This window comes from Lycium ferocissimum, chromosome 7 (assembly GCF_029784015.1).
Source record: "Lycium ferocissimum isolate CSIRO_LF1 chromosome 7, AGI_CSIRO_Lferr_CH_V1, whole genome shotgun sequence".
Lineage (NCBI taxonomy): Eukaryota > Viridiplantae > Streptophyta > Magnoliopsida > Solanales > Solanaceae > Lycium > Lycium ferocissimum.
The window spans coordinates 38,164,180-38,186,288 of NC_081348.1; the positions used below are offsets into that span (position 1 = coordinate 38,164,180).

The 22,109-nt window shown below is 33.6% G+C and overlaps 1 protein-coding gene, 1 long non-coding RNA gene and 1 pseudogene across 2 annotated transcripts; 2 read left to right on the top strand and 1 right to left on the bottom strand.

The window, feature by feature from the left end:
* Positions 1 to 828: 828 nt before the first annotated feature.
* Positions 829 to 22,109, top strand: part of LOC132064844 (uncharacterized) — a 38,761-nt pseudogene continuing 17,480 nt past the window's right edge.
* Positions 15,540 to 16,580, top strand: LOC132064842 (uncharacterized). Its single transcript, XM_059457982.1, has 2 exons — positions 15,540 to 15,868; positions 15,953 to 16,580. Exons 1-2 carry the CDS (start codon positions 15,564 to 15,566, stop codon positions 16,341 to 16,343), a joined length of 696 nt encoding a protein of 231 aa, XP_059313965.1. The 5' UTR covers positions 15,540 to 15,563; the 3' UTR covers positions 16,344 to 16,580.
* On the bottom strand, positions 18,294 to 19,112 carry LOC132062820 (uncharacterized). The gene is made up of 2 exons (XR_009416257.1): positions 18,745 to 19,112; positions 18,294 to 18,551 (listed from the first exon to the last, which is right to left on the bottom strand). It is a non-coding gene; the product is annotated as an uncharacterized LOC132062820 (long non-coding RNA).

Here is a 22,109-nt window from a genome sequence, read left to right on the forward strand (position 1 = left end):
AATTATATATTATTTATTTTAAAAAGTACAAAAATATTGTTTGATCGTATCCACCTAATACTTCCCATTATCCTTTATGTTTAAATTTATCACACAAAAATCATTTTTCCTCTTTTTTGTTACATAAAGCTCATCCAACTTTGATCAAATTAACTAAAAAGTAAATCTGAAATAAAACAAAAATAAGAATTAAATAATCTTTCGGCCGGCTAAAGCGCATTGGTTGTAACTTGCTACTGTAAGAAGACATAATTGGGTAATGAAAGTAAAACAATAAATCATCTTTACTTCTCAATTTAATTAATTAAACCGTCTTTTCAAAGAATTGCGAGTCTCTGTTTTGTCGGGGAAGTGAACTATTGCTTAGGAAAACCTGATTATTCTTCTTAAAAAGGCCACGATGGACTGTTTCCCCTTATCTTAAGCCTCAGAGGACCGTTACTCATGTCCTACTTATTTGAGTTTGTTTAATATTTACTTATGGAAAGTCCTAATCCGTATTTTGTAATCGTTGTGGACTCAGTAAGAGTTGACCTGTTGACTCTTAGCTTTTTTGGCGATTACGAATGTATTGATGTAATTGTTGTTCTATAAGATTATATCAAAATGTGATTTTGCTGACAATTACAATCTTAAAAACTTAAAAACGCATTTTGATATTGAACTTGACAAATCTTTGAAGCTAAATTGGATTAAATCAACTCAATATTTTACAATTAAAATTTAGATATTAAAAAACTATGCAAAAAATAATACAAATTGCAATTTTTTTCATGTCATTATGACGAATATGTATTTATATAGTTTACTCTTGAACAACAAACATGACAACGAGTCTGAGAGCGGAGGAATAGTTACATTATGGTACAAAAGCATTAATTACTTGACCAACTAGAAGAGTACTTGGAAATTTCTCATTTCCCTCTGGTGGCTTTTAATTTGTTCTTCTCTTTTACTTTTCCAATGACTTAGTCCAACTTCTGTGCTTCTAAGTTTACGGAAATACTATATAATGATCGTCTTCTTAGAGACCATATCACTCACTAAGCAAAATTAGCAATGGCTCATAAAATTTTCTTCATTTCTTCTTTATTAGTGCTGGCAATATTCACCCAAAAAATCCATGCTGTGGATTACACTGTCACCAACACGGCTGCAAACACCCCCGGTGGTGCCCGTTTCGACCGAGACATCGGTTCCCAATACAGTCAGCAGACACTGTCAGCTGCCGCTACATTTATATGGAATACCTTCCAACAGAATTCTCCGGCTGATCGCAAAAACGTGGAAAAAGTAAGCATGTTTGTCGATGACATGGAGGGAATAGCTTACGCTAAAAACAACGAGATTCATGTTGGTGCTAGGTATGCAAAGATGAACTCAATATATAAGCAGCGAATGCACGTTTTTTTCCAACATATGTACTCTCACGTGTGTGTGTGTTATACATAAATATATTACTTACTAATTAACATGTGCATATCTGCCTACATAGCGGTGGCAGAGACAATGGCAAGAAGAAAGAAAGAAGGAACAAAAGAAATTAAAACTCAAAATTAGGGTGAAGGTTCAAATTAGACCTTTGAACTTTGTTAAAGGTTCAAATTTATCCCTGAACTATGAGAAAGGTTCAAATTTTGTCCTATGTTTAAAAAAACTTAATTTTTAATTGCGTGACACATGGTATCACTGGTTGCTAAGCTTTCACAATCTAAAAATAAAGGCAAATTTATTCTATGTCGAATAGTTCAGGGACAAATTTGACCCAACTAGTAACTGCAGGGGCATATTGACCCCAACTATTAACAGCAAGAAATTTGCATAGTTCAGGAACAAAAATGAGTCAAACTAGTAACGACGAGGGCATATTTGACCTCAACTATTAACAGCGGTAAATCTATTTCATTTCACATAGTTCGAGGCAAATTTCACCAATTACCCTTATATTTAAATCTTAAATTCATCTTTGCAGGTACATCCAAGGTATTAGTGGTGATGTCAAGAGAGATATTAGTGGAGTATTATACCATGAGAGTACCCACGTTTGGCAATGGAACGGGAACGGTCAGGCTCCAGGAGGATTAATTGAAGGGATTCTTGGACATGCGAGGCTCAAAGTCGATTCGCACCAAGCCACTGGAGGAAACCAGGGCAGGGCGACCGTTGGGACCAAGGCTACGATGTGACTGCTCGATTTCTTGATTACTGCAACAGAAATGGGTTCGTCGCGAACTTAACAAAAGATGAGAAATGGCTATAGTAATCGACTTCTTTGTCGACTTATCGGGGAAGACGGTTGATCAACTTTGAGTGATTACAAAGCTAAATTTTTGCAAAGATAGTGTAATATTACCTAATTAGACTGAAATTGAGAAATATCTTCTAATGAAATTGTACCAATACAAGGCTATTTGTGTGTATGGTCTTGGTAAAAAATTATTGTAATAACAATAATCTATATAATTAAATAAAAGCAGGACATATGCCCGCTGGCGTGGCATTCCCTATGCCAAGTTTACTATTTATCTTTTTTTCTCAGAATTTTGCATTTTCATTCTTATTTACCTTTTTTTAAAAAGTTGCTTAAATTAAAAACGTTGCTTTGCTGAAAAAGGCTGAACCGTCACTTCCCTTAAGCAACCGACGACTTTATTAAGAATTTAGGTTTACGCATTGTGCTTAACTGCTCTCCATCGACTTTCCTTCCCGTCTCTTCTCTGCTTGCTGCGAACTTTGTTGCTATCTGTTGTCTCTCCCTGTTGTAACGACTACTGGTAAGTTCTGTTCTTTCTACACCGTATCCCACGTCTTCTCATGAACTATCTTACTCTCTTTGTCTCCTCTTTTCCATCAACTATTTGATGTGTTCTCTTTATCATCAATTATTTGATCTATGTCGTTCTATCCTTTTAGGTGATGAATTTTATTCCCTTTTCTTTAATTTGGTTTTGTTACGAGGGAGATGTGTAAGTGAAAAGGGGGTTATCAATTTGTCCTCTATTTTTGTTTTCGGCTGAGCCGGAGTTTTTCTGTTTTTCCAACTGCTTTTTTTAAAAAAAAAATATCTATTAACTTAGTATTTAGGCTGCAATTTGTAAGGCATTGGCTTGACCGTTGTATTGAACTTATTTTTGAAATCCAAAACATAAATAAGATTAACTTTAAAGAGGACCTAGAAAAGCATATAATCGATCAAACTTTAGGCACAAATTAAACGAAACGCAAGCCTTACTTTGAAGATTACCTAGGTAATAATATGTGGGGGTGGGAGAATAGACGGGCTAGATATGGTATCTGTAGACGTTTAAACTTGCTGGAAATCTAAAATATTTTCTAAATTGGTTGTCTCAAAAAAAATTTTACAACATCTTTTTAGAGAAATTCATTTCCTTGAAAGAAATCAAATCATACTTTTAGTATCATTGAACATTTTGAAACAGAGAATTATAACCTAGTATGTACTTGTAAGAGCCTGTTTGGATAGGCGCTGCTTTAAATAAGCTAAGTCAAACGGGCCCAATTATTTTTTTGAGCTTATTTTAAGCACAAAATGACTTTTAAGCTGGCTAGCCAAACACTCCAAAAAGCTGAAAACAGCTTATAAGCAACTTATAAGCCAATCCAAACGGACTCTAAATCTATTCTTTACTGTTTGTGACTTATGAGACTCTTGCAATATTCACTGGGTAGGAAATAGCCAAGTGAAAAATGAGGCTCGACTCAAATGAACTTTGAGTCACTTTAGATGACTAAAACCCTCACATAAAACAAAAAACGTGTTAATAAAATGGGTTAAAATAGTATTTTTAAACATTATAAAAGTCTCTAAATATAATTTCACATAAATCTCTCTCTCTCTCTCTCTCTCTCTCTCTCTCTCTCTATATATATATATATATATATATATATATATATATATATATATTATCAAACCTCCCTCTAATTGCCATTCGCTATAATATCATTTCACTATAACGATCTGATTTTCTCCGGAATCGATTTTTCATGTTATATTTTACTTCTCTATAACTACATTCTGCCTATAACAACAGTGACAGCCGTTATAGCGATACACTCTTTGTAAAATTACCTCTCTATAATAACCACACTCAAATAGCGTGTAATAACATTTTGTAAGAAATGTATTTTGTGACAACAAAAGTGTGAGTACAAGAAGCCTCAACCTACTGCTACTTGGAGATAGAAGAGTCAATGTTAAGCACTTGGACAGCCTTCAAGGAAGGCTATTGAATTTCTTTTTGCTGAAAATTTGGACAAAAATTTTCGTTAGTTCAAGCATTATATTATCACTAACAAACTAGAATTTACGAAACAGCCTACAATTGTAGAGTTCTTACGTCAAACTTGAAATATCTAAATTCTCAATTAATTTAAAATGCATATGTTCCATATATTTTAATTCTTTATAGCCTCCCTGGTACAACTAGTTATGGATTTAGTAGTAATTTATTAGTCTTTTCAATTTTTAATTTATGAGATATGAAAATCAATTGAGATTTTAAAATTTACAAGTATATTGTTTTCGTTTATAACATAAAAAGTACAAAAAGTTAATTGTTTGCTTACTTTTATTTATAACATCTAAATGAGATCTAAATATCAAATGCTAGTATACATATGCATAACAACACCTCACTATAATGTTTGTGGGTACTTTGTCACATGGACAAAGCAACAACTGTTGGTTCGGATTATTTAAACACCAAACCAAACCAAATGCATATCGGGTTTTTAAATTTATAAACCAAACCAAAAACCAATAAAATTCGGGTTTTTCAACTTCGCCATTTCTCGGTTATTCGGTTTTTTCGGGTTTTCGGGTTTTTTTCCGAAAAGTCTTCATACAAAACATATGACTTTTACTTTAAATATTTAAATTTAGTCCCTACCAATTTTCTAAAATACAACTATATAACTAAGGTGTTTCTTAAGAAAATAACACAAAATGTGAGATGGGTGATTTACATCGTATTAAAATATTCAACAAAAAAGATAATAAAATCGGTTAAAATAAGTATTGCTAATTAATAAGCCATAAATAAAATGACTTTAATATAAAGTTATGCTAAAATAAGTACGGCTAATAAGTATTAATTACAAGACAAAGAAAAAAATTAAGCTATATATTTTTCGCTCTAAACCAATTATGCAAAATTAAAAAATAAATATCCAAAATTACTGTCATTCCTAGTGTTAGAATTGAATTTCTTTTGTTAGCATTAGTGTTGAGTTGGTTTTGATTTAGACTTTATTTGAGTTACTAACATCCATGGAATATAAAACTTATTGGCATTCAAAATTCTAAGTTCAAGCTTAAAATAATATGATAAAAGACAAAAAACTATGAAAAAATTTAGGAAATATTTACAAATTACATTACAAATAAATATTTTTATGTATAAAATATTTTAAAAATCGAATACATGTAACGCAACGGGCCGATTTAGGTCGGTTTGACTTTTTTAGTAAAACCAAACCAAACCAATTATGGTCGGGTTTTTTTTTCCAACACCAAACCACTAGTCGGGTTTTTTTCTCGGTTTGACTCGGTTTATCGGTTTGGTGCGATTTGTCGATTTGCTTTGTACACCCCTAATAGCAGTCATGAAATTTCCGAACAAATGCTACCACTAGAGAGATTAGTTTGCCATATAACACAAAAATGCCTCGGGATGGAATATCTCTTATTTCTTTATAAGTTGGAAACAAGTTATTACAGGATAACTTATTCTGGGATTAGTTATTCCACCTACCTACAGGGATAAAATAACATTACAATTGCGAGATAACTAATCCCGAGATTTGTTATACCACCATTTTATCCCAACCAAACATGGGATAAATTAATCTCAAATATAATCCTGGCATTATTTATCCTTATCCCTCGCACCAAACGAGCCCTTAGATTTGAATCATCATTCATCTATTTTCTCAATTTTTTAAGCATTTTAAAATGTAAAACATGTATCAGCTAAAAAAGGAACGCTCAAAAGTCACTTTCTCTGCTCATAAGTCGCAGGCCTTTGAGGATTAACTGAATGGTTATTCTATTACTCCTATTGTGATCCAAATCAACCGACCATTTTCCCAGATCAATAGTAAATACATTACTAAATATTGTGTTCTCTTTCTACTTGAAACATAGATCAAACTGGCTTTGTCATCAACATAGCTTCACCTTTGAAATCTTCACTGTCAGTTTAATAAAGTTTTTTATAAGAAAGCCTCAAAAGAGAACAAAATGTTCAAGGATCTCGATGCCCAAGATCATGAGGAATAATTTCGTTTGGTTGATTTTCTTCACGGCATATTGATAACCATAGTTTTATTTCACGGATGCTGCTTTTGTGGTTACTAAAATGTCACAGACGTTTAAATTCCTCCTTCAGAGTGATATAAAATGCTTCCCAATCTGGCTATGTCAATTTAGTTTGCAGTTTTAACGTGCTTTTCTTCTGATATTATCCGAGAGGCTTCTTCTTACTAAGTTGACTTGCTGTTAGAGCCTTATTTGTCTTTCTATATATATTTCCCTATTATGATCGTTATTCTCTTGGCAGCATGTGAACATCTTATCCTCTTGCAAACTGATCCTAAGGATTTGAGGGATTATGGCGTTCTACTATACCATTGTGGATTTTATAAGGAAGCACTCTAGTACCTTACATTATACCAGGATATATAGGAAGGTATTTTTCCTTTGCTTAGTGACTCTTATGTTAGTTCCGTTTTCATTTCAAAATCAGAATTCTAACTTCCTGACGACTTCTAAATGTGACATGGAGAGATGAATATACCCGAGACGAAGAAGTGAGGTTTAGTTCGATACTATTCAAGGTTGTCTCTTCAACTTCTCACAATATGTGCACTGATTTTCTCCTTTTAATAGTTTAATGAGATTTATTCTGTAAATCGACTCTATGGTTGTTCTTGATATGTTGAAAGGGAGAACAAACCTCCTTGGCATCTTTGTCAGATCATAAAAGATGCAAGGCAGATTACTAATCAAAATATACTAATCAAAATTTAGTCATAATTCGACACTGCATTCACGAAGGTAATCAAGTCACAGATATTCAGTAAGGATGATGGCCACTATCTAACCCTTTTTCTTGGAGTGGTTAGTCAATCATGCATAATCCAAGACAAGATTACTGGGAAGCTTTTTGTCCTATCTTGAGGTATCTCAAGAAAACTCCAGGCTAAAAAAGAGGGCATTCACAGGCTATCCTTTATGCGTGGGTGTGAATATCTTAATTCAATTGTTTGCCCTGTCCAAACTGGGTGCTAAAAATCGAATCTCGATGACTCTCAATTTCATGGACTTACCTAGAGAAAGCAAGGGTCCCTCATAGGCTTGACAAGGATCAGATGCCAATTGCAAGTTTCTGACATAAGGTTGTGAAAATAATTTATTTGGCCAGCAAGTTCCTGAATTAGTTTATATTTAGTATCTTCTCCCATGAAGCTCCTCTGTATATTTTTTTTTATTCTATTAGAACAGGGGAGTAGTTTTTGTATAGAAACTTAGCTAGGTATTTTTGGTTTTGGATGCAGAATGGGACTGTCCATTCTGCAGATTGAAAAGGGAATGGTTGTTGCAGTCCACCTTTTCATGTTTGTAATTTTGGTTATTTTGTAGAAGGTAGATGCCACCTTACTGCAGAATTATACAAAAAATAGAGATGATGCTTAAACTAAATCTATTTTGATTTATTTTAGGATTGCACTAATAGTTCTGGTATATAGCAGTTCTTTCTTTTCTTCCCTTCACTGTGCAATAATAATTATTATCTAAAGTTTTATATTTGTTTGGAATTTCTGTATTAGCTTAGTGCTAGAATTAAAATTAGAGTTGTAGTTAAGTTTAGTATTATTAATTTACTAATATGAATGTGAGATTCGTATCGCAATAATTCATAACATTAGAAAATAGCTATATACAACCCATTTTAATTTTTTTTTTAGCTATTTAAATAGTAGGAAAAAATCATTCGATAAATATAGTTAGGTTTTTTAATAACCGCGCGAAGCGCGGGAAGTTCACTAGTAATTTATATTATTTTAAAAGCATGAATATAAATGTTGGTTGACCAAAATAGCCTTAAAATATTGATCGACTTTTATAATCTTCAAAACCAAACTATTTATTTGAATAGATAAATCTCTACTGGATATACTTATATATCTAAAACGTCTTTTTAACATAAATTTGAATTGAATTAATACCGTTTAAGAGTCCTGGTGATTGTTGAATTCCAAAGTTATACCAATCCTATATTAGATAAAATACTTTAAGCACTTCCTACAACTATATAAAGGGTTACAGCACTGCCCACATGCTCGGTAAAAGACCGATAAAGGAAGACTACTACTCTTCCTCTTCATACTTCTGTTACTACTTTTTTTTTTATTGTACATGCATATTTGTTTTATTTTAATTATCATAACCTTTATTGTATTGATTCACTTGGTTATGTATTTCTTCAGGAGAATTGCGAGTCTTTTCTACCTTGCTTTGTCTTGCAAGGTCAGGTCCCTCTTAACTTGATTTGTCTTTTCACGTTTTAATTAATTAATTTACTTTGTTAATTACCTCAACAATTTCATTAATGTTAGTAGTAGTGTATATCTTTTTTATTTTCAGCACATCTAAAAGTTTGTGGTTGGTGCAATAATAAATATAGGGAGTCGTCTTTGATAGAAAACATTTTACTTCAGTGTGGATTCACCAACGCCAATTCAGAATAATCAGGCCACAAAATGAGTATCGAACACAAAGTGTAATTCAATAAATAATTATAAAGTGCATTTCTATAAAAAGACATGTGATCCAAAATCCCGTAGCACAAATAAAGAACGCTCACCTACAACTGGAAACTGTTTGTGAGTCAGGCGACAAATACAGAAGGTACCAAGCTCTTTCAAGAAGTGCCTCTCATTTTTAGAGGTCGAGAAGCAATTAGTTTTGTGTTATTGACATTGTGTTATGATCTAGCTTTAATCCAAATAATAAGTATGTCTAGCTGGGTTCGAACTCAAATAGAAGGCTACAGAGTTGTTTATCCAACGATCCAGATTAATTGTTCATTAAAGGAGATCAATGACTCAGATCATGCCAGCTGGGGAAGAGTTTGTTATTTAACTAACAAACTCAGTGGAGAAAGGCAACAAATACATGGTCTCAAGTTCATTAATGGAGAATCACTATCTTTAGTTTCATTTTCCTTAGTTTCAGTTAGTTTAGTTCAGTATCAGTTTTTGTTCAATATAAACCGAAAATTGTCCCAAAAATTGTGCAATGTCTTTTCGAATTTCATTTTAATCTCAAATTAAATAGTCAGACCGTGACAATTGGTATCAGAGCACTGATTCTCAGAATCTGTGAGTGCGAAAATGGCCGAAGGAACACGCATGAAGCTTATGGATGAGAAACTTGCAAAACACGATGAAGTCATGGACAAGCTTTCCTCTACTTGTAGAGAGCTTAATGAGACACAAGAAATATTTAGGAGCTCCCAGAGCGCATCATCGATTGATCGGTGACCAGAGAGAGACTGCCGAGCAAATAAAGCCGCAAACCCTCCGCAGAGTAGTGGAGCCTGCAAATCCAAATCCTCAAGGCGATGGGCTATTACCTAGACCTGATAGAGCGAATGAGGAAGTCAACAACAATGGGGGTGGTCAATTACCCAGACCTACTAGGGTAGAAAATGTCAATCCATTTGGTAAAGGTATGTTACCAGTACCCGGATATGATGCTAGAGTTAATAGGATCCCAGGATGGCCAATACCTCCTCCTAAATGGGAACTTCCATGTTTTGAAGGTAATGAACCCAAAGTTTGGCTCAGAAAATGTGAGAGATATTTTAAACTATATAGGACTGCTGAAAATGTTAAAGTAGATGCTGCTGCTTTTATATTTGAATGGTGTAGCTGAAACTTGGTATAATTCTCTTGTTTTGAGTAGAGAAAGGATCAGTTGGGTGGAATTCAAAGAAGAACTGTGTATGAGGTTTGGGGAAACATTAATGGAGGATATTGTAGAGGAATTTAACAAGCTGATGCAAACTGGATCTGTAGGGGAATTTCTAGGACAATTTGAGGATCTTAAAGCTCAAATGATAATTTGGAACCCTGCATTGAATGAAGCTCACTTCATATCCAGTTTTATGGGAGCTCTTAAGGATGAGATTAAATACTCAGTGAAATTGTCTAAGCCTACCACCTTGAGTGAAGCCATTGAGAGAGCTAGAATGCAGGAGAAGGCTATTGAAGCAGTAATTAAGAGGGATCAGGCAACTGGTAAGAATGTTGTAAATGCAGGGGTGACAACCACAAATAAAAACTTAAATCCAACAAACAATGTATCCGGAGCTTATTCAAAGACATCTAACAGAATCGGGAGCTTATGATTAACTCCGAAGTGTACGTTTAATGTGAAATCCAATCGTTTTCGTTTTTAGTGTGAAGTAGCAAGTATGCCCCAGGTCACCAATGCAAAACTAGGTAGCTGAATTATCTAGTAGGGGAAAATGAAGCATGGCCCCGTAGCGTGCTACCGCATCCACAAGTTCGGTAAGAGGACCCCCGTTTGACTAACATTATTATCAAGGAGAGATTCAAACAGAAGTTTTGGAAGTTCGCATGCCCACCCAGTTGGGGTAAACTCCATATTAGTTAAGGGCATTATCAAGAGCAAAACTCTTGCAATTTTGGTGGATTCTGGCAGTACTCATAGCTTTATTGCTGAACATGCTGTGAAAGAGACTGGTTATGTGCCGCTTAGTCCACCTATGAGAAAGTGATCGAAGGCAGATGGCAACTACGTGAGACGCGTAATGCTAGTTATAATGATTTAATGAAAATGAGAGGGAAATCATTTAAAGAAGATCTGAGAATCATAAACCTAGGTGGTTGAGACTTGGTGTTGGGCAATGATTGGATAAAAAAATACAATCCCACCAAATTTGATCATGAGAAGAATACCATGACCATTATTGGAAAAAAAAGTGGAATAAGACCGTGTCAGTACTCATTATCGAAGATAAGCCTAAATATGATTAGTAGCAGTTCTATAGGGAGATTGCTAAGGAAGGGACACACACTTATGGCCACCTGTTCATGGCCAGTGTGAGTCTATCACCAGAAACAATAGCTGATACTGTGCAGGAGGTGTTGGATGACTATCAGGATGTTTTTGCTGAACCTAAAGCTCTACCTCCCAATAAAGCATTGGACCATCATATTCAATTGAAACCTGGTGCAATTCATGTTAGCCTGAGACCCTACAGGTATAGTTACTATCAAAAAGAGGAACTAGAGAAGCAAGTGACAGAAATGTTATATAGTGGTATTATTCAGCTTAGCCAATCACCTTTTTCCTCTCCAGCATTACTAGTGAAGAAAAAGGATGACACCTGGAGGTTTTGTGTAGACTATAGAGGGTTGAATGACATTACTATCAAGGACAAATATCATATACCAATTGTGGATGATTTGCTTGATGAATTACATGGATAAAAAAAAATTCTAAGGTGGATTTATGGGCAGGTTACCACCAGATTAGAATGAAGGCAGAAGATGTTTTCAAGACTACATTTAGAACACATGTTGGGCACTATGAATTCAGAGTAATGCCCTTTGGGCTTACCAATGCCCCTGCAACATTTCAAGCTCTAATGAATCAGGTTTTTCAACCTTTCCTCAGAAAATTTGTCTTAGTGTTCTTTGATGATATATTGATCTATAGCAAGTCATTGTCTGATCATGTTAATCATCTCAAACTGGTTTTTGACATACTGAGGGAGAACACTCCCTATGCTAAGAGGTGTAAGTGTTCTTTTGGTCAACCTCAAGTTGAGTATCTTGGTCATGTCATAGATGCTCATGGTGTGGCATCTAATCCAAGCAAGGTGGATGCTATGATTAAATGGCCTAGGCCAACAACTCTCAAAGCTTTTAGAGGGTTCCTTGTTCTTACTGGCTATTATAGGAAATATGTGGCTCATTATGGAACTATTTGCAGACCACTAACAGATCTGTTAAAAAGGGAAGCATTCAAGTGCGGTGAAGAGGATGAGCAAGCTTTTATAAAACTAAAGGAATCCATGTCAACCACTCTAGTGTTGATTTTACCTGATTATTCCTTGGAATTTATAGTTGAAACAGATGCTAGTCACTCAGGTATAGGTGTTATTCTCATGCAAAGAGGCAGACCAATTGCTTTCTTTAGCAAAGTATTAGCACCAAGACACAGAGACAAATCCATTTATGAAAAGGAGTATATGGCATTGCTCAGTGCCATAGATAAATGGAGGCACTACCTTTAGTATAGGCATTTCATAGTAAGGACTGATCACCATAGCTTGAAGTACTTACTTGAACAAAAGGTTACTTCAGCTATCCAGCAAAGAGGATTGACTAAGCTGTTGGGATTGGACTATGAGGTCCAATACAAGAGGGAAGCTGAGAATAGAGTTGCTGATGCACTCTCTAGGCAATATAAAGGGTTACAGATGTCAGAAAACACACCCTCCCAAGCTTCATTACATGCTTTTAGCATGACAGTTCCTAGTTGGATGCAAGAAATCAGTGCTACTTATGTGGAGGATGTTCAAGCTACTGAATTGATTGCATAACTATCTGTTGATTTACAAGAGCCAACAATTTGGCAATTTACTTCTAGAGTGCTGAAAGGAAAAGGCAAAATTTATATAGGATCAAATGGCAACTTGAGACAACAACTGATTCAAGTTTTTCATGATTCTTCTATTGGTGGACATTCAGGGCAGTTGGGGACATTAAAGAGACTTGCTCAACTATTTTATTGGTCCCTGATGAAGTAGATGGTTATCACTTATGTATCTGAGTGTGACATATGTCAAAAGAGCAAGGATGAATCTGTAGCCTACCCTGGGTTGTTGCAGCCACTCCCTATACCTGATCATGCATGGAGGCATATCTCCATGGATTTCATTAAAGGGTTGCCCAAATCCAAGGGCAAGGAAATGATATTTGTGGTAGTAGATAGAATGACTAAATCAGCTCATTTTATGTCATTATCTCACCCATTTACTGTTGTTGATGTGGCTAACAAATTCTGGAAAAGAGTGCATACATTGCATGGCACACCTGAGTCTATAGTCTCTGATAGAGATAGAATTTTCCTCAGTAATTTCTGGCAGGCTTTGTTCAAGTTGAAAGGCACTCAATTGCTATATAGTTCAGCTTATCACCCTCAAACTGATGGTCAAACCGAGAGGGTGAATAGATGCATTGAGAATTATTTAAGATGCATGACTAGTCACAGGCCAACACAATGGAAAAGCTGGTTATATCTTGCAGAATGGTGGTATAATACCAACTTCCACAACAGTCTTCAATGCAGTCCTTTTGAAGCTTTGTATGGGTTTTCTCCTCCTCGGATTTCATCAGGGCCACTCTTAGATACTACTGTTCCAGCTGCTGAAGATGTAGTTATGCAGAGGCAACAGATGCAACCATTACTGCAAGATAACCTCTTGAAGGCTCAAGAGAGGATGAAGTTGTTCTTGATCAAAAAAGGACTGAGAGAACATTTCAACCTGGTGACATGGTGTATTTGAAACTTCAGCCTTATAGGCAATCCTCATTAGCTCTAAGGAAGAATCTCAAATTGAGCTCCAAGTATTATGGTCCATATTCAGTGCTTGAGAAGATTGGACAGGTTGCTTATAAGTTACTGCTACCCCCTACTTCTAAGGTTCACCCAAAGGTTCCATGTTTCGTTACTACAGAAAAAGGTTGGCACTAAGGTTGTGGTGCAATCTACCTTGCCTATGACTAGTGATGAAGGCCAGTTTTTAGTCAAACCAGTTGCCATTTTGCAGAGGCAACTGACTAAGAAAGGAAATGTTGATGTTGTGAAAGTACTTATTTAATGGTCCAATCTTCCTCCAGAGGATGCAACTTGGGAGGATTATGATTTCATCAAAGCTAAGTTTCCTGATTTTATTTCTAATCCTTGAGGACAAGGATTGTTTGTAGCAGCCAGGTATGTTATGATCTAGCTTTAATCCAAATAATAAGTATGTCTAGCTGGGTTCGAACTCGAATAGAAGAGGCAGGGCTGTTTATCCAACGGTCCAGATTAATTGTTCATTAAAGGAGATCAATGACTCAGATCATGCCAGCTGGGGAAGAGTTTGTTGTTTAACTAACAAACTCAGTGGAGAAAGGCAACGAATACATGGTCTCAAGTTCATTAATGGAGAATCACTATCTTTAGTTTCATTTTCCTTAGTTTCAGCTAGTGTAGTTCAGTTTCAGTTTTTGTTCAATATAAACCGAAAATTGTCCCGAAAATTGTGCAATTTCTTTTCGAATTTCATTTTAATCTCAAATTAAATAGTCAGACCGTGACACATTGACAGGGAATAACGTGCAACTGCACGTTTATAGAGACTAGTAATAATAAAAATAACAATAAGAGGTTAATTTTACAAGTTATCTTACTCGTGAGACTACTTTGCAAGCAATTCTATTAAGGTACTGCAAACGCACTAAACCTTTAATTTCTATAAAATAAAATTTGGTCCACTTTCATATCTTTTACTCAAACATGTAAGTATATCGTTGTTGAAATATTTATGATTTGTTAGCTTAATTTAAGTTTTACCAACCGATGAGTTCTGTTGGTGAATATCGCAAGAAAATACAGCATGGACTTAACTGACGGATTATCAGCGGATTACCAATTGATTGATTTCGTTTGTAATTTTAAATTTCCTGACAGATTCACACCAGTTGGTAAATAAAAAGTAAAGCGTTCAATTGAAAATTATAATGGATATTTAAGTCCAATTGGAAAATACTACGAATTTGTTATAACCTGCCCTTATTTAGCAACTAATTTTATTATACATCTTATAATTAAAACTTTAAATAGTGGTGATGCTGGAATTGTGTGGAAGTAGTAACAAAGATTAACATTAGACTTAGAATGCTAATTAAGTAACAAATAGTGGTGATGGTACTTAGTACTCAGCAGTACTAAAGTAGATCAATAACATATATAGCAGAATTTCACAGTACGCTTATATAAGTCAACCTTGAATAAGAAGCTGTATGATAACCAGTTGAATTACTGCACCTAATTTCCAAGCAAGGCTTGTAACTAGATTACTCCTATTAATTACACAATCTCACGGAAAAAAACATTTCCTGATTGTTGGAATTTCCTTATTTCTCTCACTCGGCGGCTTTTAACCAAAATATCTTAGACTCTCTTTAAATTAGAGAGACTCATGATTCCATTGGTTCATGAAGATCAAATGAATTCTATGCGTATGGTCGTTCACCAGCTCCTGACGAAAGCTTCTTTTTATTTTTAAGCTTATCTCAATTACAATAAATATTGAAAAGAAACTTAAAAATTCAGGAATTCAAAGCCTCTTATTACACTCAACTGACTTAGCCCAGCTTCACTATTTATAATTATATGGAATTATCACTATATAAATGATCACCTCTTATTACAGACCATATCACTCAAATTAGCCATGGCTTACAATATTTTCTTCATTTCTTCTCTATTAATCCTAGCAATATTCACCCAAAAAATCCATGCCGTAGAATACAGCGTAACCAACAGGGCCGCAAACACCCCCGGGGGTGCCCGTTTCGACCGAGATATTGGTGTCCCATACAGCAAGCTAACACTTGCATTTTCCACTTCATTCATATGGCGTATCTTTGAACAGAACTCTCCGTCTGACCGCAAAAACGTACAAAAGATTAGCATGTTCGTTGATGACATTGATGGAGTAGCCTACACCGTCAACGATGAGATTCATGTTAGTGCCAGGTACACAAAGATGAATTCAGCATATAAACAGTACCTCTATATTCAAAAATACATACTATTTAAATCTTAAATTCACCTTTGCAGGTACATCCAGAGTTACTCTGGTGATGTTAGGAGAGAGATCACTGGAGTGTTATTTCACGAGAACACCCATGTTTGGCAGTGGAATGGGAATGGTCGGGCTCCAGGAGGATTAATCGAAGGGATTGCTGATTATGTGAGGCTCAAAGCTGGTCTTATACCTAGTCACTGGGTCAAACCAGGCCAGGGCGACCAATGGGACCAAGGCTATGACGTGACTGCTCGATTTCTTGATTACTGCAACAGCTTGAAAAATGGGTTTGTGGCACAACTTAACAAAAAGATGAGAAATGGCTACAGTAATAAGTTCTTTGTTGAGCTGCTGGGGAAGACGGTTGATCAACTTTGGAAAGAGTACAAAGCTAAATACCGTGCAGAGCATGAAGTTGCCTAGTTAGTCCAAAAATGAGAAACATCATCTAATGCATGCCTTTGTACCAATAAAAGACTATTTGTGTCATGGTCTTGTTGAAGAATTATACTAGTAATGATTAGTAATAATAAGCACAAGAGGATAATTTCAATCTATCTTACTCGTGTGACTAATTAGTAAGCAATTCCGTAGAGGGGAATTCAGGTGTTGTTATGGGGTTAAATTGAATCCGCTTACTAAAATAAATTTACTGTATCACGCTCTAGCCTTTTATTTAGATCTGTTTGTCTCGCGATGTGCAAATGCCAAACGGTAGATCAAGTAAAAATTGTGCCTTTGAGTCAACACTCAACAGCTAGCCTTGCAACTTTATAATTTTAATCGTCTTCTATATTTTTTTGGCGTTTTGTATCTATATTCTGTGATATTTTTTTCTTTACTCATCCTATAAAATTACTACGAAGTCTATTGTACTGCAAGTCAGCAACTAATTAAACCTTTCAACAAAGTAATTTTTTATTCTCTTTCCAACAATATTTGCTCAAACATCCAAGTATACTTTTTTAAATTATCTATATATGATTTGTTAGCTTAGTATACTTTTTTAAATTATCTATGATTTGTTAGCTTAGTATAATGTAGTTTATGTTGATATTTTTTATTTGTGGTACAAGAAAAATTGTGGTTTAGTGTAGAAGAAGTAATCTCTATTTAAATTATTCAAGTATTTGTGTTTTTAATTTATTTTAGTTTTAGGTTATGACTCTTCATTTTTGTGTTTTTTATTTGTAAATAACAACTTTGCCCGTTTTATAAACAAATAAATGAACACTATGACAAAATAAGATTGTTAAATTTCTGAGAGTTAGTATTTTTTTTGAATTTGTTAATTAGTGTTTTTGGTCAGTCTAACAAACCGTTAAATTCAAGTAAAATTTGATAATTTAAATATAAATTGTTTTTAAAAGTAGATAGCTGACTTAAATTATGTAATTATGTACTCCAACTTTGTTAATATATATATATATAAGTAAAGATCGATTACTTTAACATTACTTCATTTGAGGTCGCTTATGAAAGCAGTACTACAACAAATTTCATTATTTGTGACGAATTATTTTGTCACTTAAAAGTCATATTTCGTCACAAAAAATCTTTTGTGACGAAAAAAAAATCGTCAACCTTTCGTCCCTAAACATGGGTCGCTAAAAGTATACAAAGACAATTTAGTGTTTTGTGTCTAAATAATGTTACATTAACTACAAAATAAGATTTCGTCCCCAAATGCATAGTATTTATGACGAACTTGTTTGTCGTAAATAACGTAAAATTTTGTAGCTAAAAGCATTGTAACGTCGCTAAAAAGGTGTTTATTACCAACAAATCTAATTTGTCACTAACTATATTTTTAATTAGTGACAAAGCCGATTGTCTTTAAAGCTATGCATAATTTGTGGTTAAAAAAATGTGATTACGTCACTAAAAGGTATATGCTTTGTGGACGAAAGGAAATTTTCATCTCTAAATATATGTATATTAGCGACATGTTTATTTGTCTAGAAAAGGCAACAATTTCGTAGTTGAAACCCATTTTTGTGTATCGAAAATGGTGGATTGCTGACAAAATTAATTCGGCACTACGTTGTCATCAAATATTAAATTAATTTGTAGTTAAAAGTCTAATTATGTTAAAATATGGTGGCCATTTGGGGTAAATTATTTTTTTCACTAAATTTAATTAATTCGAGACAATGAAATGTAGCAATACGATTTACTTTCTGTAGATAGACATTTTTGTAACCAAAAGCGGTTGTCATAAAATGTATAAATCTTAAAGGCTAGAATTAATTATAACAAATTGTATATATGTACTGCTTTGTAATCATACTATTTAAATCCGTGGTTAACTATATTATCCATAATTATGTGTTATTTCTGTTTTTAAAAGCAGCTTATGTAAACCAAATCACAAAAATAAAAGAAAAATGCCATACCAAAAATTCATACAAAACCAGGTACTAATTACATATTTGATTATTCTGAGATAACATCTTAGTACAAAATTCATTGATAAATAAAGTGAAATCACTCGATTATAAAAAGTCGAGTTGAAGTATGTGAATAATCATAAGCGGAAAAAGATAAAAGTATGTTGCTTCCTCATGTGCTAATGTGGTGTCCTTTATCAGAATAATTCACTCACGAGACACTTTTTGCACCTTCATGTACCTGTGTGAAAAGACAAGATATATATTTTCCGTATATACTTTTTTATATCATGATTAAGAAAAATATATCTTAAAACTTTAATTAATCACAAAACTAACATTAATTAGTGAAGTAAATAATAAAATGAGAAACAACTAGTAACTTCTTTACAAAATCGGTACGTAACAATTCAATTATCATGATAAAAACTTACCTCCTTATCAAAAGGATGTCAAGAATTCTTCCATTAAAACAAATTATGTGCAGGAGTTGAATAAACACTCTATGAAATAATTCTATGTAAAGAGACTAATAGAGAATTGGTAAATGTTGTTAGGAACTATTATTAGTAGAGGTATAAGATATTGATGATGAGTCCAAACCTTACGAGAGACAGAGAGGAAGTAATTTACCTGTGATTGTTGGATGGAAACCAAGGGAATAGAAATAAATTGATAGAAAAAGAAGAAAGAGAAGAAGATATACGCAGGGAATTCTATTTTCTTTTGGAGTGTTTGTATTTGAGTTTGATAAAACTTATCTGAGTGGGTAGTTGTTCCTAGTTTTAAGGGAGGAAATGGGTGAGAGGGAACTTTACACGAAAATATTGGAGGAAATGTAAAATAACGAAAGTGACTTTCAATTATTTTACCTTCCCTCCAATATTTTCGTGTAAAATTTCCATACATATATGACTTCTGTTAATTGACTTCCCATTTAAATTTAGATTATATTTCTACCTTTGTATTTCTGTATTATAAATGATGATTTCAAGTTTTCAACACTTTGCACCTACAAAATTTATTTGGACAAAATATGAAGGGATAAAGCACTATTACCCCCCTGAACTTTGGACGAAGTTGCTACGACACATCTTACCTTTTTAGGGGTACTATTGCCCCCCTAAACTTTTTAAAAACGGAATAATTACCACCCTAAGCGCTGATATCTACTCTCTTATGCGAGAGTGACATACACTCTACTAGCCACATGTATATTTACTTTGTTTTCAATTTTGTTTAAATTCTTTTTGCTTACGCTGCAATTTTAAAAAAAAAAAATTGAAAAACTGATTTTTTTAAAAAAAATAAAAAATGGAAATTTTAAAAAAAAATATGAGAATTTGATTTTTAAAACCCATTTTAAAAAAAAAAAAAATTCTTAAAACACTAATTTTTTTAAAATATAGAAAAATGGATTTTTTTTCAAATGTCTTTAAAAATCTAAATTTTCATGATTTCATTTTTTAGGACACTTTTATTTTTCAAATAAAATCTAGATTATTTTTTTTTAAATCTGGAAAAAGTATTTTTTCTTGTCAAAATGTGAAAAAACTGAATTTTATAAAAATTTGGAAAAACTAACATTTTTTTTTAAACTGTGGCAAACCCATTTTTTAAAACTAAATCCGGAAAAATAGATTCTTTCATATATAGAAAAAAATCAGTTTTCCACATTTTTCTTTAAAAAATCAGTTTTTCATATTTATTTTCTAAAAAGCAAATTTTTTCATCTTTTTTAAAAACAATTCAGTTTTTAATATTTTAAGAAAATACAAATGTTTAATAAAAAAATTAAGTTTTCCACATTTTAAAAAAAATCAGTTTTGAAAAAAACTTTAAGTTTTAATGATAATTAATTAGGTGTATTTAAATGTGAACTGCCCAATTAAAAAATGACACATGTCAGCTTTTATGTTTCTCACTCTCCCAAAGAGAGTGAAATATACTCTCCTGGCCACGTCAGCGCTTAGGCTGGTAATTATTCCGTTTTTAAAAAGTTCAGGGGGGTTAATAGGACCCTTGAAAAGATAAGGTGTGTCGTAGCAACTTTGGCCAAAGTTCAAGGGGTAACAGTGCCTTATCCCAAATATGAAACACTTTGAAAACAATTTTGTACATTATTAGGCTTAATATTAGGATAATTCTACATATTAATTGTAAATATTCATAATTTTTTATATTTAAAATAGACTAAGTACGAGCTTAATCATGACAAAAAATTGAATATAGAATATCGTACAATGACTATTCCATGACGAAAAAAATTGGAATATGGTAACATGACAAAAAATAATTAAGGAGCGAGTGTAGGTTACATCCCTCCAAATTTGGCCGTGACTTTAATAGTGAAAAATCTCAAATAAATAAATTGAAAAATGACTGTTGCTCACAATATACCAAATATAGTGCCGGAATTATGGCCAAATTATTTGAAAAAAAGAAAAATAATTCATAATTATGTGATAGAGCTAAGACAAAAAAATTCTCATAAAAGATTTTTAAGAAACAAATATTTTATTTATTATTTATTTGAGGGTTACAGACGGATGTTTCATCACGAAATTTAATGTAATTAGTTAGTAGAGATGTGTGGTGCATACCTATCCCGCTCTAATCATTACAAAAAAAAATTTTAAAAGTACAAATTTTTATTGGTATATATATTTTAAAATGATCTTTTGAGTTATGAAGTAGAAATTGAAATACATAACTAAACATATTTTGTCCTTTAGACTTGGCTAAAGGCATCTGACGGCCTGGCATGAGTTGAGGCACGACTGAGAGCATAACTCGTATGAGACTAGAAATGAGCGGACCAACATGGAACATGTATCACATACCCTTGGGTTAGAGGCCTAGACTCCGTCTGGTGTGGCATACCCTTAGGCTTGAGGCTCGGACTCCGTCTAGTGCAAGTCGACCATAGGCAGAGCAGTAGGCCTGTGGTTGTCTCCACGTGTTGTTTGTATTTTTGCGCGAGGTCTATCTTTGTATTAGGTCTGGAGATTGTGTTTCGATTGACGCTCCACGTATGTATAATTTTTACCACTTTAGTGCCTTTATCATTATTGTTTAAAATGTTAGTTGTTTAATTTTTCATTAGTGCTTTCATTTTGATTATTTCAATCTTCACACTAGTGGTAAATATTTAATCAAAGATCCACAAAATCAAATTTGCTAGGACACACCTTTCCTTTCAAGGGGTCCTATTACCCCCTAAACTATATTTTCCCGTAATTATTTGCACCTTTTGTGCGACTGACTAGTGCGTGATATCAAATATGTGAAGCGCGTAGGAGGTAAAAAACATAATTTGTCACGAATGGGAAATTGCCACGTATCATTCCCAAAGCTTATTATGTGAAGACCCATCGTCTAAAGCACTACTTTTCATTAATAAAAGCTCAACCGATTATACACCCAATTTAAGAATCAAATTATTTTTTTGATCCTAAATTCTCATCTTTTTGGACGAGGTAAGTAAATTATTGTGTAAATTCGTTATCCTTTCTCCATCTCATGTTGAATTTCTAGTTTAGGGTTTTAATTTTCTTCCCCGATTTACGTGTATGAAATTTTTAGGGTTAGAAATGGCGAACAACTTGTTGAATAAGCTGTGTATGGACGAAGAAGATCCTATGCTCAATTCCGTAGTGCGATGCAAACATGGCATTTTTGAAAATGCGGACTTCTTGTCCGATCGCAATCCCGGAAGGAGATTTTGGTCTTGTCCTCACTATGAGGTTTGTGCTCATATTCTAATTTGGTTGATTAATTTTAGTGTTAAGTGTTAATT

Bases quoted from the DNA above. Each gene is read 5' to 3' on its own strand.
- LOC132064842 (XM_059457982.1), top strand. From the start codon at position 15,564: ATGGCTTACAATATTTTCTTCATTTCTTCTCTATTAATCCTAGCAATA. The intron at 15,869-15,952 runs GTACACAAAGAT...TCACCTTTGCAG, and splicing joins GAGATTCATGTTAGTGCCAG to GTACATCCAGAGTTACTCTG.